Here is a 19197-nt window from a genome sequence, read left to right as displayed (position 1 = left end):
AGGTTATAGGCCCTTGTATTGTCGCCTTTCAATCTTTCATAATTCTCTTCCTCTCCTTCCCTCCTCACTCTCACAAATATAAATGAGTGTTTACTATGTGCTAAGTACTATCCACATGGAAGAATATTGTCTTTGTTGTTCTAACTGCTTAACTTTACATGTCGCAACTGTAATCCTATATATGGGGAAAAAAGCAAAATTATGGTATGCTATATGAAAAGTTTACATATAAGCTTAAAATCCATTTGTTAATTTTATAAAGAAAAGATGATTGATGAAAAGGAGAACTTCTTAAATGTGCCCCTGTCATAACCCAATAGTGTAACATGCCCCAAACAATAAAGTTATGAGAATTCAGGCTAAAAGTAAAACAAAGTTGTCGGGGCATCTTGTTGCTTTTCATCACCATACTAATAGTGGATTATTGTACTCTCCAAATACAGACATTTATTAGCAAGAAGATTTTTTGAGTGTATGTGATCAGATGATTCCCTGAAACAGAAAGATGATAAATATCTGACTGACTTGCTCTCCTCTTTCTCCATCACAGTGGGTTTTACATTACTATATTATTTCATGAGCTTTTGTAAGGCACTGGCTAGGTGAAAGCACTGGTAATCTGAGTTTTGGTATTCTGACAGTTCCTCATTTTGTTTGTCAAATCTCCATTTCTTTCTTACCTTGTGCACCCTTTCCTCCCCTGATCCCCCTCTGTGAGCAGTGGTAACTCCATCATTGTTGGAAATCTCAGCAAACACTCTGTTTCTGCATGACTAAAGGCACTGCACCTAATCCGGTACTAAGGCATAGAGATATACATGGCAAAAGATACAATAATTTTTTCCCTGTTATTTTATCTATGGAACTTCTTTGAAGCTTTGAATTTGCTTTTGAGAAAGTCAGTTTGACAATAGAAGATGCAGCCATTACTTTTTTGGGGTTTTTTTGCAGCCATTACTTTTTAAAATGACATTTTAATAAATTTAGAACCTTATATCTAATTTTGTGCTGGTAACAATTATTGTGATATTTGGAGAGGGGATTGATGTAGTCTTTCAACAAAATTTACCAAAGGCTAATGAAAGTATTAATTTACCATGATCAGTGTATTTGATGTATTTAGGTTTGGAAGGATGAGTCAAACTCTTTCACTTAGTCAGCTATGTGTAACAATGAGAAGAAGCTCATATAATTTGTTATAAAGTGAAAACGAATGTATTGTGGATTTTGTGCTTGAGTTGAATTTTGTTTCACACCAGAAGGTGAAAAATTTTTAATTTTGGAAGCTTTCATTGTAATTTCAAATTACTCATTAGAATTGTTTTTAATAGTCATGTTCACCACACAATTCATGCAGATCTACTCTGCTACCACAAAGATTCTATGATCAAAATTCTAAACAAGTTTTATTAAATTACCAAAAATCATAATGGAATATAAAAATAAAATGCTGTCTCCAGCTTTTAGCCATTCAAATTCTATTTTTGACCAAGACTACAGAGAAATGCAAATTCTGTGGGACTAAAAGCAACCCTCTCCCTTTTTTTCTTCTGCATCTGTTTACTTGCATGCACAAAAAATTAAAATTGCTTAACTCATATCCAAAGGATATCCTAAAATGAATTATTCACTCCAAGGCACTGAAAACGCAAACTCTCTCTTAGGAGGAGGTACCTGGTAAGCAACTTTAGGGTAGCTGCCGAGTAGAATATCAAGAAATTGGATCCAGCTGAGAATTCCAATTACCTAATGAGGGTGATCCGCTTTCACTTTAATTTCTAACTCGTTATAACTTCTATCATAAAAATCATGCTTTAAAATCACGATTTAAAAGGGAAACAAATATTCAACTGGCCAGTGTATTTCATTCCCTTTTCTGGAGACGGGAATCTCAACTTACAAAGAAATACAAACGATAAAGACTTAAGATGGAGCAGTAACAACGAACCCTTGAAAGGGTCCCCTACCGCTTTGTGTTAGTATATCGCCCAAAAGAAGGACACATCACAGGAAATTTGTGAGACACAAAGCGTAATTTTTATTAGTTTATTAGCAAATAAATAAATATTACACCTAATTCTAGCAAAACTCCAGCACTGTCCCCAGGCAGCTATTATTCAGTCCGAGTTATTATTAATAATTTCCTAGCCAGGCTATGACTGCCGGTGTGAATCAGCCCGCGCCAGGCCCCTCTGCATCCGCCGCCCCCGCCGCAGTCAGGGCTTGGCACAGAAGATGCTAGGTGTTTGCGCCTCAGTGATCCGCCTTTGCTTTGTGTCTGTGCTGCAGGTGTGGAGGAGGAAGAACAGAAGACAAGCTGGTGGCCGGCGGTCGCTGAGCATTCCCCAGACCCTCGAGCAAGCCTCTTCTCCAAGGCAGGAAAAGCCCGCAGACCTACCCACTGGGGCGGCCAGAGGGCCTGAGCACCGTAGTCCAGGACCTGGCGGCCGGGGGCGCCAGCCCCCCATGTTCTGCAGAAGGTGCAAATGTGAGCAGGCAGTGACGGGGAAAGCCCTCCGCCCCCGCCAGGGGGACCCGGGAAGCCCTCGCGGGCTCCTCCCGCGGACGAAGGGGATCCCCTCCTCCGGCCCCGCCCCCATCCTCCCCAGGCCCAGGCGCCAAGGAGGTTAACCCTACCCGCGCCGCAGCGCATTAGGGCGAGAGCACCACGCAGCCAATCCCGACTCCCCGGCGCCAGAGACCAGCGGCGTGGGGAAAATCCGAACCCGTTCGGATCTCGCAGCGGCCAAACAGGAGCTCAGGCCCCGGGGTTCTCACTAAGCCCTGCTGCACTGGCTTAGCTAGTCGTCAAACTTTTTCTCTCCAAAGCGGGTGCCCCCGCAGTTATTTGGCGGGCAGCCGGCAGCCCACTCTCAGCGGGACAATTAGGGAGAAGTGGGCGTGGGGCGAGGAGGCTGCTGTTCTGCAGCTCTAAGAGGCGTGCATGCCGGTGGAGGAGTGGCCCGGGTTCTGCACTGTTCCCTCGCCTGACCCCCTGGCTGGGGTGGCTCAACGTGCTGCAGTGCCCGGTGCAGGGGATCTAGACTGCGCGTCCGGCACTAGTTAGGGGGGTGGTGGCACGGGAAGGAGGGGACGCCTGTTTTTTCCTCCTTCCTCTGCAGACCCGCTGCACTACCTGGGGGCTCCCCATCCCTGGTGGTGCTCACGGGTGCTCCCAAACAGCAGGTGGAACCCCCGCCCTCACCCTGTCCTGGCCTGCGCCTCCGAGGGTTTTCATCCTGCAGATTCCGCCCCCCCCGCCCCAATCTCTCTCTCTCTCTCTTTCACACACACTCCCCTAAACCGCGCGCACCGCAAACTCAGTCTTGGTCCCCGCAGGTGATGTCATGCCCATTGTTTTGGTGAGCCCAACCAATCGGACGCGCCGCCTGGATTCTACCGGAGCCGGCATGGGCCCTTCCTCGCACCAGCAGCAGGAGTCTCCGCTCCCTACCATAACGCATTGCGCAGGGTGCACCACCGCCTGGTCTCCCTGCAGCTTTAACAGCCCTGACATGGAAACCCCATTGCAGTTCCAGCGCGGCTTCTTCTCGGAGCAGCCGCCACCGCCACCGCGCTCCTCACACCTGCATTGCCAGCAGCAGCAGCAGAGCCAGGACAAGCCGTGCCCGCCCTTCGCGCCCCTCCCGCACCCTCACCACCCCCCGCACCTCGCGCACCAGCAGCAGGGCAGCGGCGGCAGCAGCCCATGCCTCCGGTGCAACAGCTGCGCCTCCTCCGGTGCCCCGGGGGCGGGGGCGGGGGATAACCTGTCCCTGCTGCTCCGCACCTCCTCGCCCGGCGGCGCCTTCCGGACCCGTACCTCCTCGCCGCTGTCAGGCTCGTCGTGCTGCTGCTGCTGCTCGTCGCGCCGGGGCAGCCAGCTCAATGTGAGCGAGCTGACGCCGTCCAGCCATGCCAGTGCGCTCCGGCAGCAGTACGCGCAGCAGCCGGCGTCCGCCTCCCAGTACCACCAGTGCCACAGCCTGCAGCCCGCCGCCAGCCCCACGGGCAGCCTCGGCAGCCTGGGCTCCGGGCCCCCGCTCTCGCACCACCACCACCACCACCACCACCCGCACCCGGCGCACCACCAGCACAGCCAGCCCCAGGCGCGCCGCGAGAGCAACCCCTTCACCGAAATAGCCATGAGCAGCTGTAGGTACAACGGGGGCGTCATGCGGCCACTCAGCAACTTGAGCGCGTCCCGCCGGAACCTGCACGAGATGGACTCCGAGGCACAGCCCCTACAGCCCCCGGCGTCTGTCGGAGGAGGTGGCGGCGCGTCCTCCCCGTCTGCAGCCGCTGCCGCCGCCGCTTCGTCCTCAGCCCCGGAGATCGTGGTATCTAAACCGGAGCACAACAACTCCAATAACCTGGCGCTCTACGGAGCCGGCGGCGGAGGCAGCGCTGGAGGCGGCGGCGGCGGTGGCAGCGGGCATGGCAGCAGCGGTGGCACCAAGTCCAGCAAAAAGAAGAACCAGAACATTGGCTACAAGCTGGGCCACCGGCGCGCCCTGTTCGAGAAGCGCAAGCGGCTCAGCGACTACGCGCTCATCTTCGGCATGTTCGGCATCGTGGTCATGGTCATCGAGACCGAGCTGTCGTGGGGCGCCTACGACAAGGTAAGTGCTCCAGCCCTTTGCTCACCGTTTCCGGGCCGCAGAGCCGGACACCGGGTGGTTGGGACGGGCGCTGGTGGGAACTCTCTGCCTGCCAGTTCCGAGCTTTTCCCGGACAATCGGAGGTGCCCGCCGGGACGGCGAGCACCGCTGAGACTCGCTCCCCTAATCCGCAAGGCAACTCTGGAGAGGAAGCTTTTCCGCGCGCAAAGTTCTGGAGGCAGTGAATGCCTAGTGCGTTTGGGCACGTTAAAGAAGTGATTTCAGGAGTCGGTGAGGAAAGCATGCTCTGTTCCTCTCCCGGTGCTCACGATGTCGGAGGCCCCTTTCAAACCCAAGCGCTTAAACTCAAGGATAACTTCCTCTCGGGTTTTGAGAGACACGAGCTGTGCTTGGGTCTGTGTTGTCGCGGACCCCGCTGTTTGGCCTTCCGGGATCTCCTCTCTCACTTTCCTGTGAGGCCAAGTGATCTGACAGATCACAGAGCCGAGACAGGTGCCCCTACCCCCATCCTCCTCCTGGGAGTTCAGGTCCCCTTGCTGGGGATTGACCGACGCCCCGGATCTTAAAGGTGGTTAAAAGTGCTTCTTTTTTTAAAAAAAAGTGCTTCTGTCTGTGTTGCAGGCGTCGCTGTATTCCTTAGCTCTGAAATGCCTTATCAGTCTCTCCACGATCATCCTGCTCGGTCTGATCATCGTGTACCACGCCAGGGAAATACAGGTAACTTAGGGGTTCTGCTGTTTATGAATGACTCCAGCCGGGGGAAGTGCAAGGCAGCAAACGCTTTTTCCAAGCTCTCGTGTCCTTGCTTGAGGTTACAGAAGACACATGCTGTATTCTTACCTTAGCACCTGACCTGTTCTTTCAAGAAGTTAAAAACAAAACAAACAGTGCAGCATGTAAATGTGCAGTAGTTTCCAGGATGTATTTGTTAAACCTTTCAGATTTTCCCCTCTCTTCTTTAGGTAGATCCACTTCTCCATGTCAGTCACTGTATTTGTTTTCCTCAAGGCCAGGTATATACTAGCCTTAATCTGCCAGGTAAATGTGTATTCTTGTCTAATAAACATTTAACAAGATGGGTGGGTCATTATGGAAGATTGTGCCCATGTATATCGCCTTCCATAACTGTAGCTTAGAGAAGAAAATAGGCCCGTGATATTCCTTGCTAATATATATCAATAAGACAAGAAGAAAACTCTGACCTTTTCTATATCTTACTGTAAATTTGAAGAAAAAAATCTGTTGTAAATTAAGAATACAAATTCTGTATATCTGGTAGTTTGGTAGATTTTCAGGTATAATCATTACATTATTTATTAAAAATGTCATTTAAGAGCAAAGGCCATTGCCCTTGTGAGTGAACTTGTTAGGAAAATGTTTGTTTTGTTTAAATGCAGCCAGGAACTCTATTGTTAGATTTGACTGTTACTGACAATTTCACAATAATCCGTCTAAAATTCGTGGCTTGTCTTTTAAGTTGTTTATTTTGCTGTAGCTTTCAGCTAAAGGAATATTAAGGTTTGGGAATAAAATAACTAGAGTTTTCAAAAATTAAGAGAGATTGAGATTTTCCAGTTTAGAACTTACACTAATATGCATTTTCTGATTGTTTTGGATCAGGTGTTAGGCATTTGGCTGAACTATTAAACCCTCTAATTTAGGCTGCTTTCCTTTAGGAGTTGCCATTGAATTTAAATAACAGCGTTAATTATAAGTTAAATTAATTTTAAGTTAGTAATTTGCAAAAACATACTAAATATGGACGAAACCAAATTTGCCCAAGCAAAATAAAGATACACATGACTCCACGTGAGGGGGGAGAAATTACTTCATCATGCTTTCAAATTGCAAAGACTTTGAAAAGTGTGATTTTGAAGGAAGGAGGATAGAGAATGAGAATTAGAAAGAGTGAGAATATTTAGCGGTAAGGAATAAAACTGCACTGCCAAAACAAGGCAAACACATTTGGACCCTTTAAAATTTTAATAATTTACACAGGTCCATCTTTAATTCAGCACTAATGATCGTGGGCTTTTGAGATTCTTTCAAACATTTTAAAGTAATACTAAAATGTAACTTAAGCATCATGAGAGTATCTTTTCATTTTGACTTGAAGGGTAGACACTTAAGGCTGGGAAACAAAATAGGTGTAATGGCCCTTTGACTTGGTTTATAGATGAGGTACCTGCAGTCAGAAGAGGTGAGCAGCTTGCCAGATCCCACAGCTAGACAGTGCAGAACGTGACCAGGCCTGTCCTCCTAGCTTCCACCCAGAATGCTTCCTGCTGCGCTCTGCTACTGCTTGTTAGCAACCCTGAACATGGACATGTCTTTGTCTGTGGTTCCTCTCTAAATCCAAACGTTTGGTATTTGAACAGGGTTAGACTTAAACGGTTTTTCTAAAATCTTCTTAGGTATTTATAAAAATCAAGTAATTTAATTTTTTTTTTGGCTTGAAGACCAGAGTAGTTTTATTTAATCCACCCTAGAATGAGACCTTGCTGTTTTTTTTTTTTAATAAAACATCAGCTTTCGTATTATTCCTGTTCCTTCTGAAAAACACACAGCGAAACAAGCATTCAAGGCGGAGGACATTTGATGGTATTAACACCAAGAACAAAGTGTCTTCCTAAAAATGCTAACCTTTTAAGAATTATGGGGAGATTTTTTTTTTGAAATAACTTATAGGAGTTTGTGAGGACGAGACATTGGTCATTAACATTGGCCAGATGTTAATTACGTGTTGTAAAAAATTTTTGATACCATATTAGAACTCTTAAAATTTAGAGAAAGTAATACAAATAAAAGAAGTCATATTTTTAAAGATCATTTCACACTTGAAAGAATTCCACCCCTGGCTAATTTTGAGGACCATTTCTGTTATACAAATGCATAGATATATTGATTAGAGTACAAAGAGCACGGGTGATAAAAATGAGGACATGAATTCCCGCTCTAAGGGTTATAAGCACAGTGAACTTCTTTATTGTTGGGGAAACATAAACATCACAAAAAGTTAGATTTTTATAATTGGAATTATCTGACCTGATACATGGTTTCTGCTAAACCAACCATACTTAAGATAATTTCAAAATGGATGCTCAGGTAATATCATTTAGTTGTTTTGGATGTAGCTTTTACATTCAGTGTTTAATCTAGAGTGATTTTTGTTTTCCTCAAGCTGAAGTTCCAAATTCTTATCTGAGATGCTTTTTTAAAAATATGAAATGGAAAAGGACCAAATAAATGTGGAGACCCTGAGCTGGAAATCAAGAACCAGAAAAACATGTTCTAATTTATCCAGAGAGTAGTCAGTGATTGCTGCTGAAATAGTTCACTCTGAAACATGGTAAAATCAAGTGCATAGGCTAATGTATCCATGTGTGGGAAATGATGAATTGACCCCTTTTTAACTTATTGATGTCACTGCTATAGATGTACTTCTTTCATAAGCTTTAAGCAAGTAGGTACTTCTCAGTTTACTATTAAGAATTCCAAGTATATAGATTAGCTTTGAGTTAAGGAACTCAATGCAGGGGTTATACTGCCGTTCAGAGCGTGTTCTTGGGCATAGCATGCAGTCTAATGTGACACTTCCTCTTTTTCTTTTTAGCATAGCAGTATGATGATTGGATAGTGAGAGCTAGCTAGTATGGGTTTCTGGTACATGGTAGGATTTCTTACTGCATTCAGGAAAAGTAAGTGTTATAGCCAATGTTCTGGCTCTCTGTCCACCGGAATTGCTTTAACGAAGCTTGGGGAGGCCCTGACATTTCCATGGAGAACCTTGGAAAGCAAGTCAATGTGACCTTTTATAAAATGTTTATACACAGTCTATCAAAATAAGATGGTTCAGGTGAGTCATGGACAGAAGTGCTTGAATTAAAATAGTGTGATGGAGAGGCTTTGTAAGAACTTAGCTCAGTACATTTCAGCTTTAGTGTCATTTTTTCAGTACCACAGACAGCTCAATGCACCAGGCTATAGTTTGCTCATTTCACTAATTACTTTTACATCCCCCCAAAACAAAAATGAAATTACTTTTGGGGGGGCGGGGTCAGAAAGCTTATATAAAATCAGATTTAGTGGGAGCAGATTTTCAGCTAAGTAGATATTCGATTTTTTCAAATAGACATTTGGGCTTACTTTCTATATTCATCAGTAAAGTCAAAAAATGATGAATAGACACATAAAATAAATTTTAGCAAATGCCTTTGTATCACAACCTTCTGACAAAGGAAAAGTACTATGGGGATTGTTTTATACAGTTTGGAAAGGTCACTTGATACTAAATAAGTAGCTTCCCCACCTCAAGTCCAAGGTCAAATAATAGGAAAAACAGACATGATTTCCTGTGACTTTTCTTTTTCTCCCCCCTCTTCTGTAGGGTTGGAAGCATTTGTTTGATGAAATAAGAACAAAACAATGTTCAAGTACTCTTTAAGATCTTCAACATCAAATAAGTTGAATGTAGATTGCACTTCACCTTTTCAACTTTAGTGTACACGACTTTCTCTTGTGGAAGCAATTTTAGTTGAAAGAGTTGTTTAGTATTTTGAGATAGGCAAATACAAGATTCTAAGTTGGAAAGAAAACCCCTTGGACTGTAATCTTTCTGGTTCTCATGGGATTTGGCAGAATGGAGAGTACTATACTTTAAAGTTGAAAATGGTTTTACTTCCTTGGTTTTGTTTTGGTAATAATATAATTATAGAATAAACAGCACTAAGGGAAACACTGATTTTCCCCTGGTATCTCTTGCAGTGGAATAACTCTATGCATTCTCCTTTAAGTTAGCTTTTCAGAGATGGATGATATACATCTAAAAGTGGAAGAGCAGAAATGAAAATTTCCCCTTACCTGTGCATGTAGGCCACACAAAGGGGGAAGGAGTGAGTGTGGGCAGGGACCTCAGCAACCTCTGAAGTCTCCTGGACTGGTTGAGGAGGGGTGGCTAGGTGCCCACTGAGTAGACTCTGGCTCACCTCGTGGAGAGTAGGAAAGAATGCTCGCTTTCCCACTCCTGCAGAGAGCAAGTAGATGCTCCCAGACCATGCAGAAAATACTGCATATAGTTATTATTCTTATTAATAAAATAATAATGACTACACATAGCGAAAATAACTAGTACAGAAGAGCTTCAAATGAATATGATAGTCACATTCTCAGTCCAGTGTTTCAGAGACAACCACTTTTAAATTTCTCATACATTTCTCCAGAATTTTCAAAAATGAATATTTAGTTGTGTTTAGAGACACACATACTGTGCTTTTTTTGCTTAATATATCTTGAATGTTTTTTATTGTCAGCACATGGAAACTCATCTCATTCTTTCTTAGCAACTGTTTATTATCCCATTTTATGGATGCACTGTGGCTTACTGTTAAGCTTTTTCTGTTATAAGCCATAATAAAAATGAACACTCTTGTATACTCTTTAAATCTACTAAGTAGAGGATACACATATGGTATATATCCAGCAGACAGATTGCTGAATCAAAGGGAGTTTGTATTTTAAATGGAAAGGTACTGCCCACCAGCCCTTTAGAAAGGTCTTCAGAGTTCTCATTCTCTGCTTCCCTGCACATTATTTCCCCACAGCATTGTTAACACTGAGTGTTATAAAAAGGCATTTTAAATATCTTTGGCTTTGTAAAGTTTACTATATTCCTGAAAAAACAATTTTTTTTTTCGGTGAAAAATTCCTTAAGGACAAAGCTCATGGCCTCATAGGCTTATTTGCAACATTTTGCAATATCTAGTGGTGCATTATCTAATCTGCTGACAAAATGACCAATCCTTGTAAAGGTGCCATCAGAAGCAAGTATTGGCCACATTTTTGGTTTTTTTACTTAAAAAAAAGTTAGAGATGAAGGAAGCTAAAAGAGTAGAAGGAATGGTCTTCGATTGGTCTTTAGGTCTCTCATATATCTATAGTATGAGGGAGAGAAGAGTTAACTCTTTGACTGTAAGACTCCAGAAGATCATGAGGTGGATACCTTGCCTGAATTGCTTTGTTGTGTGGTGGTCAGCTCCACAACCACTGTCTGTATTGCCAGCAACTTCTACAGAGTTGTAATGAGACTCTCAGTCCCTTTGACTTCGTGTATACCCTGTAGTAACGAAATCACTCAGGACCAATTTTCCCTGCCTGCCTGTATAAAGATCTCTGCATTATTAATGGGTGTGACACTAAATAAAGCTATCCTGGTGTGCTTACAGAGCAGCATCACAAATGAATGAAGAGTGGAACTTTAGGTTTACTGCAAGTGGGTTCGCTTGATCTGCCAACTCGTTTCTGGGCCACGTTTTGTACAGCTCGGAAAGGAGGCCACTGTGGGCTGTCATTGTCCCAAACCACAACTGGCAGGGTGGACAGAGGGAGCCTGCACTGATTTAACTTCAGGAAGTTACTTTTGGTCAGAGTACAAAGTGGTTTCCTGGGGCCGTTTTAGTGAGAATTTCCGCTCATTAGGAAATACGGTGTTTGCTACTTTGGGAGTATATGTTTAACCTGAAACTCCTTTAGAATTCTCTTTATAGAACTGGAAACTGTATGGAGAGGACCTGAATTGTTATCTGGCCCAGGATCCCACCCAGCATGGAAACTCCCTTTATGTCATCTCAGATAAAAGTGGCCACCCAATTTCTGCGTGAAACCTCTTCCCGTGATGGTCAGTTTGTCTGTACAAGGCTGTCCATTCCATTGCCAGACAACTCTTAATTTTAGGAAGATTTTCCTTATGTTGGGGGTGAAGTCTGGTTTTATTCCTTCCCATATTCAACATTGAAAACGTTTTTGAGCTCTGCTTATACAATGAGGAATAAGACAGTAAGGTTCCTTGCCTCTTGGAACTGACATTCCAAGCAGGCGGAGTTAAGGAGAGAGACAAAAATTAAGTAAAGGAAGAAAATCCTTGGAAGTTGTGATAAGTGTCATAAAGGGGCCATGAAAGGCTGTGATAGAAAATAATTGGGGGCAGAGGGTTGTACACATCAGACAGGATGGTCCTGGGAGCAGTCTCTAAGGAAGTGACTTTTAAGCTGAGACATAAAGGAAAAGAAGTTACCAGCTATTGGCAGAGTCTGGAGGAACAACCTTTTCCAAGCCCTCGTGACTGAAAGGAGTTTCCTGCACTTATACAATTGAGAACAAACCAGTGTGGCCCAAGCAGGGCGACGGTGGTACTGGATGGGGTGAGAGGGGATAGGCAGGGTTCTGATACTGAAGGGTCCTAAGGCCATTATAAGAATTTTGTGATGTTTTCTTCAAAGTGCATGAGGCCATCATTAAAGCACAGAAGAGTCATGATCCAGCTTATTGTTTAAGCAGACCTTTTGTTGAAGCTCTGAGGACATTGGTCTGGAGACCCTTGGCAAGTCACATTTAGAGATGACGCTCACTTGGCTTGGGTAGCAGTGGTGGAAATGAAGAGAAGTGGTCTGATTCAAGACCCAGGTTGGAGGTAGAATGGACATCTTAGTGATTGGATATGACAGGCGAGGGCAAGGGGTGATGCAAAGATGATTCTCAGGGTTCTGGTTGGAGCAACTGAGTGTGTTATGCTGACAGGGGAGAACTCACATTGAAGGGTAGCATGTGGAATCAGGAATGCTTCTGATGGAAATGCTTCTGATGATACAAGAGAACCCTGAGTTCAGAGAAAAGGTGTGGAGTGGAAATTTAAATTGGCGAGTAATCAGCGTAGAGACTATTTAAACCCCCAGGAATTGATAAAATCACTGAGAGAAAATAGAGGAATGAGAGAAGAAGGTCGAGAGCGGATCAACCTCTGACATCTAGAGGTTGTGTGAAGCAGGAACTAGAGTAAAGAGATAAGAATGACTTGTCCTAGAGGTGGTAATGGGAGTGTTGGAAGGAGGGCACAGTGCTGTGTACTGAATGCCATGAAGTCAGTTAATATCGGGTAGAGAGGTGCCTTTTGGATTTGGCAAGTTCAAGGTCATTGCTGACCTTGATGAGCAGTTTCAGTGCAATGGTAGAAACAGAACACAGACTGTAGTTTTCAGTATAACAGAATAAATTGATTCCTTCTCTTCCCAGAATTACAGAGCAAACATTTAAATATTGGTTAGGTCCCTTTAAATGCCCACCTAATTAAATCAGGCTTAGAATGTCCCTGATCATATTCTTCTGGACTTACTCTGTTTTGTTGAATTCCCTCTTTGAGTAAGGTCAGAAATGTACTCAGTACTTTCAGATGGGATCTGCCAGTGTACTTGTTACCTCCGTTCAACAAAAATCCTCCATTATGCCGACTGTTATTTAGTCTAAAAGGGTCATTGCGTCACACAAACTGTTGCCAAGTACACTTGTAAAATTGTTACTGAACTGAATGTAGGGCTTTACATTTACTGACTCTGTTAAATAGCATCTTGGTTTCAGGTGAGTGTTTTAGCCTGTCAGAATTATTTGAATCATAATTGTGATATTTATTTGACAAACACTTACTTAGGTTTGGAAAATGCTGTGTGTGGAGGGGGCTCTGGCATTGGAAAGACCCACATCAGTGCTAAATTCTGTTCCAGAAACATGGTCAATGTTAGTGGCTGTTACCCAGTTTTCACACATCCAACTCTTCTTCCTAGCTTCTCACTAGCCATGACTTTGAAAAGTGTAGCTTGGGTACCCATGCCCAAGGCATGAGTGAGCCACGGTCAGAACTGAGAAGTAGGACCTTCTTTGTAGTTAGCCATCAGTTCATCCATGATATTTGGTTCAGCTTTTCACGTACTGACAACTCTCTGAACCCTGACTATCAGCCAGCCTACGTTTCTCTACAAGAATGTCATGAGGACTGTCAGATCCCTTGCTGAAATCCATGTATTCTGTGCAGTCTCATGATCTGCCAGTCTATTCATGATATCCAAGAGGAAACAAGACTGATGAGCTTATCACTTTAAGCATTATAATATATTAGCCTTCATGACCAAATGCCTTTTCTCTTAAAGATTTTGTTTTTCTCTGCAGATTATAAAATTAGTAAACATTTATGTTAGAAATCTGTAAAACATAGATAACATGAAAAAGAATATGTTAGTTTAATCTCACCACCCAGAGATAATTATTATTGTGATATAATGTATTTATATGAAGTAGATGGACCTGATATTTGCTATATATCAGGATAAGGAAATTTAGTGTTCTTTTCATGTAATTTTCTATTCATTTCCCCATGCCATTAAACATTCCAATTTTTTTTTTGCATCATATAGCTATAAGCAATTTAATCCTTTCCCTTATTTTTGGACCCTTAAGAAAAATTAGAAAGACCCTATTTAAAATATTTGTATAATAAATACCTTTGCAGATGAACTTGTGTAAGCACCTCTGATGATTTCCTAAGGATAAATTGCCAAGGCAGAAATTACTTAGTTAAAGGATATTATTTAAGGCAATTGAGAATTTGTCAAATGGTCCTTCCAAAGGTTTATATCATGCCTTTCATTTTTAAAGTACTTACAAACCACTTTGTTAAATAACTGATTTGATTATTTTCTGGAGTGTCTAGGATCCATTTACTGATTAGTATTTTGAGTACTGTCCTACTTTGTGAATCTAGAAATGTGCTTCCCTGGAGTCTCCTATAGCTTCCTATTTCTACACGATTTTGGTTTCTAAATCTTGGCTAACCAGGTTTGTAAAAGGGTATTCCTGCTTAATAATTAAAGTTTATATAGAAATGATGCAAAAGCAGTATTGGAAGATAACTTTGTTCACAGATGTTCCCAGTCTTTGTTATTATAGGAAGCTGTAAAAACCATAATTTCTGAAATTTTTCTCTACAAACTTTCCTGCTGAGCAAAGCAAAGCAATCAGACTCTCCTTTGAGTTGTTTACTGTTTTTGCAGCATTGCCTCGTGGCTTTGTGTGCTGCTTCTGGAGCCCAATCTGTCTGGGCTTGTACCCAGCTCTGCCACTAATTAGCTGTGTGACCTTAGACATATTACTTAATCTCTCTGTACTTCCCTTTCCTTGTCTATAAAGTGGGGAATATAGAGTACCTCTCTCATTGGGTTGTTGTGAGGATTGAGTATATATATTTGTGTGTATATATATATAAAGCACTTAGAATGCTGCCTGGCATGTGGTGAGGGCTATTTAGGTGTCAGCTGCTGGTTATTGTTAGCTATTTCGGGGTTCGTTGGGGTGGAAGGGGAGGAATTGGAGCCCAGATTCTCTGAGCTCTGGGCAACAGTGATATTTTTTTCTTCTTTTACAAGTCGTACAGGAGGGAACAGAAAAAAAAAAAAAGGTGTGCATTCAAACAGTGTTCATTAGTTTACTCACACTTAATCTAGAATAGGCGTATGTGTGTGCATTCTTTTTTTTTTTTTTTAATAAAAGCTTTGATCTCCATTAAGGACAGCCAATATTTTTTTAAACTTAGTTTAGATTTTCCCTGTGGGCAAGTTGGCCGTCTGAGGAGGTAAGTGTTCATTTTGGTTGTCAGGTGTCAGATCAGTAAACTAGTGTTAGAGTACTTTAACGTTAGGGCTCACCATTTTTTACCAAAATAGCCATTTCCCCTATAAACACACCATAGGTGTGGCTTCTGGCTGGAAGCTAGGCTCTTTTTGAGGTACATTAACTCCTTCAGACATCCAGGTCACAGCTGATGGCATCTCCTACTAATTAGGACCCTGGTGACTTAAAAGAGTTAAGTGCAGCGCCCTGAAAAGTAACCAAAGGGAATAATTTGATACTGGAAAATTCTGGTATTAAACCCCTGCTGAAAGGATGAGAGGTAATAAACAGCCAAAGGCATATGTATAAAGGACTGTAACTGACAGCATTTCTGTCTGTACTCATTGTAGGTCTACAGGATATTTAAATAAAAAAGCATTTTTTTTCCTTTTCTGGATTAGGTTTATCTCTGGCAAGAGTTTTGTTTAGTATACCACCACCCTCAGCCATGCTTGGAGTACCTTGATTGGAAAGAATTGAGAAGAATTTTCATGTGTCAATATGACAAGTAACATCTCAAAATATAATTGGTTCAGTGATTGGGTTTACTTTTTATCAGACAGCTTATATCTTCTCTTCTGTTTCATTTCAAATGACCATTAGTTGAGTCTGTATTATCTCTCTTTTTGAACAATGTGTTATTGTTGGGTGAGTTTTTTTCTTTGCTTTTTGACTTTATAAAACACATTGAGGTTCAGACAGTATAAACTTTGAACTGAACCATGTAGACAAGTGTTAACAGCCAGTGTTTCGCATCTACAATTTTGTCATGTGCTTTCTTGAATATCTGAGCATTTTTACCTAGTTATGTATTTATCTATAATGGTTATCAAGAAGGTATTAAGATGGGGTTGTTTCCAAGCAATCTGACTATTGAAATTTGGATATGCATCCACTGTTGGTCTTATTCACTGAGGTAGTCTTCTTTCTATCAGGAAGTTTTGGTCTTCCAAGGAAATTGCATTTGATATTTATATATTAGTTTTGACACAAGCTACTGAATTTTGGGGAGGAGGCGTTAAGCACCATAGTGTGGTTGTCGCGGTCTTGGGTAGTGCTTTTTTGAGGATAGCGTCTGCTGTCAAGAGGGGTAAAAAATACACAGATCTTATCTTATCTTACCCCTAGGTTCTTCATGACTTTTTTTTTTCTTAAATTCCATATATATGTGTTAGCATACGGTATTTGTCTTTCTTTTTCTGACTTACTTCACTCTGTATGACAGACTCTAGGTCTAAAGACACAGTCCTACTAGAGAACGGACTTGAGGATATGGGGAGGGGGAAGGGTAAGCTGTGACAAAGTGAGAGAGTGGCATGGACATATATACACTACGAAGTGTAAAATAGATAGCTAGTGGGAAGCAGCCGCATAGCACAGGGAGATCAGCTCGGTGCTTTGTGACCACCTGGATGGGTGGGATAGGGAGGGTGGGAGGGAGGGAGACGCAAGAGGGAAGAGATATGGGAACATATGTATATGTATAACTGATTCACTTTGTTATAAAGCAGAAACTAACACACCATTGTAAAGCAATTATACTCCAATAAAGATGTAAAAAAAAAAAAATACACAGGTGCTAATCCTTAAACTGCTTACATTTTTGTTGAGTGAGTAAGGGAAATTATATCCTAGTATTGGATTTATTTTTAAGGTCACAGGTCATTTAAAATATTGAAAAATAATAATTAGGCTGAATATTTATTCAAGTTGCATACATATAAAGTGATGTAAAAGTGATGGCTGTGGCTTTATTATAGTCACCTCATGCCTTTTCACAGGTATATCTAGTACTTCCAGACATATACCCAAGCAGAGTTATTGACTGAACACTTAATTTCTTTTATGTGGATTTAGCTATGAAATTTTAAGATGAAAAGTCTTGGCTTCTAGAAACTTACCTTAGGCCAATTTTCATACTGGTAAATCCTCCCATATTTGGAAAAAATGTTTTTATTTCAAAGAGCATGAATTGCTTTCTGTCCTTTGAAGCAAAAACAACTGAAGATATATTTATTTAGTAAACATGCCGTTAGTTTAAAGCTTCAGCTTATCACTTAAACCTGTGGGTAATATTGTAAATTTTAATGCTGTCGTTGAAAATTATTTTGAATAGAATTTTACTTCTTTCCCATTAGTATTTTAGTCAAGAACTCTCACTATTTGTTCGCATTTGTCAATGTCAAAGAGGGTACTTAATGAAAATGCATTTGGGCAGACTTTCAAAAATTAAGCAGTAGTGATACAAAGAGAAATCTCTAATTTGCTTGCTTTGGGGATAAAAAGCAACAATACTGTATTAAGGCTGAAAACTAGTTTTCAGAATATCTTTGATTTGGAATCCACTGGCTCTTGCAGATTTTTTAAATATCATTTTTTAAAGGCTTAATCTTCCGTATTCTTTTTTTTCTTTCAGCATATCTGCTTTACACAATCTTTTTTATCCTTTTTGACAACTATTCCTATTTTTTGGTTGTGACGTTTGGGCCATGTTCTGCTTCACATCTCAGAATGTGTCCCTTGGGTGCTCCTTACATTGGGGGATGAAGATCCAGCCTACTCGCTGTCATGTTCACTGTCTCGCTTAGTCTGATGCTGTATACACAAATTACTTCAGTGGCAGCTATTTCGAAATCATGAATCCATTAAGTGTGTCTCTTTGCAGTTTTATACAGCTGGCCACAGAGGGAAAGCAGATGTGTGTTTAGGACTTAGTCCCTCAAGCCCATGTCAGAACGTCCTGAGCAGAGACCACACAGCACAATTAGTGGTGAGCATTTTCTCTGCAGCGTTTTCCCAAAAACAAGAGGTCTTTTCTGCACTATTGTGCAGGAACATGCGTCACCACAGCAAGATGATCGGTGTGATGGAGTGTGGGATGAGGGCTCATCTTCAAGACCTGAATTATGATATGTAGCCACATGGGAACGAAATTCAACAAATACAAAGGAATAGGATCAGATCAGGTGGCTGACGGGGTGGAGGTGATGAGCTCAGATACCCCGGTGTTATGTGCTCTAGCTAAATTCCCAGGCTGAATACAAATTTTTATTAATTGGCTCTCATTTCCTCTCTCCTCTCTTGGTATAGTGATGACCTGTACATTTACAGTGGGGTCAAAAAAGTTGATGACTTTCACCCTTTTTTCTTAAACACAGTGGGGAAAATTACAATGAAGTGCTACAGGTCTGGTCCTCTTTACCAAAAAAGATAAGGACAGCAGGATTTTCAAATCATCTCATTGACTTGTTTTAAATTTGCCCATTGATTCATTTCTTCTGAGGGGAGCCCTTCCTACCCAGGAATCTCTGAGGTCCCTGCTGGGTGTCTTTACATAACCCATCCCTTTCAGCTCCTCCAGCTTTGGTTTTTTTTTGGTTTTTTTTTTTTTAACATGTTTATTGGAGTATAATTGCTTTACAATGGTGTGTTAGTTTCTGCTTTATAACAAAGTGAATCAGTTATACATTTACATATGTCCCCATATCTCTTCCCTCTTGCATCTCCCTCCCTCCCACCCTCCCTATCCCACCCCTCTAGGTGGTCACAGAGCACCGAGCTGATCTCCCTGTGCTATGCGGCTGCTTCCCACTAGCTATCTATTTTACACTTGGTGGTGTATATATGTCCATGCCACTCTCTCACTTTGTCCCAGCTTACCCTTCCCCCTCCCTGTATCCTCAAGTCCATTCTCTAGTAGGTCTGTGTCTTTATTCCCGTCTTGCCACTAGGTTCTTCATGACCATTTTTTTAATATTCCATATATATATGTGAGCATACGGTATTTATTCTTCTCTTTCTGACTTACTTCACTCTGTATGACAGTATCTAGGTCCATCCACCTCACTACAAATAACTCAATTTCGTTTCTTTTTATGGCTGAGTAATATTCCATTGTATACATGTGCAACATCTTCTATATCCATTCATCTGTTGATGGACACTTAGGTTGTGTCCATGTCCTGGCTATTGTAAATAGAGATGCAATGAACATTGTGGTACATGACTTTTTTTGAATTATGGTTTTCTCAGGGTATATGCCCAGTAGTGGGATTGCTGGGTCGTATGGTTGTTCTATTTTTAGTTT

The 19197-nt window shown here is 41.9% G+C and overlaps 1 protein-coding gene and 1 long non-coding RNA gene across 2 annotated transcripts in view; one reads left to right on the top strand and one right to left on the bottom strand.

The window, feature by feature from the left end:
• Nucleotides 1–2099: 2099 nt before the first annotated feature.
• LOC307052480 lies at nt 2100–2652 on the bottom strand. Its single transcript, XR_013810864.1, has 3 exons — nt 2638–2652; nt 2399–2471; nt 2100–2283 (listed from the first exon to the last, which is right to left on the bottom strand). It is a non-coding gene; the product is annotated as an uncharacterized lncRNA (long non-coding RNA).
• Nucleotides 2653–3500: 848 nt separating this feature from the next.
• The window catches only part of KCNN2 (potassium calcium-activated channel subfamily N member 2), a 177914-nt gene continuing 162217 nt past the window's right edge, over nt 3501–19197 (top strand). Inside the window, exons 1-2 of the mRNA XM_079703532.1 lie at nt 3501–4622; nt 5244–5339. Of these exons, the coding sequence (XP_079559658.1) occupies nt 3516–4622; nt 5244–5339 (1203 nt within the window). The 5' untranslated portion in view covers nt 3501–3515. The remainder of the gene's footprint in view (nt 4623–5243; nt 5340–19197) is intronic.

This window comes from Hyperoodon ampullatus (assembly GCF_949752795.1).
Source record: "Hyperoodon ampullatus genome assembly, chromosome: 4".
Classification (NCBI taxonomy): domain Eukaryota; kingdom Metazoa; phylum Chordata; class Mammalia; order Artiodactyla; family Ziphiidae; genus Hyperoodon; species Hyperoodon ampullatus.
The sequence above is the reverse complement of the archived record's forward strand: the minus strand, read 5'-3'. Positions and strand labels throughout refer to the sequence as shown.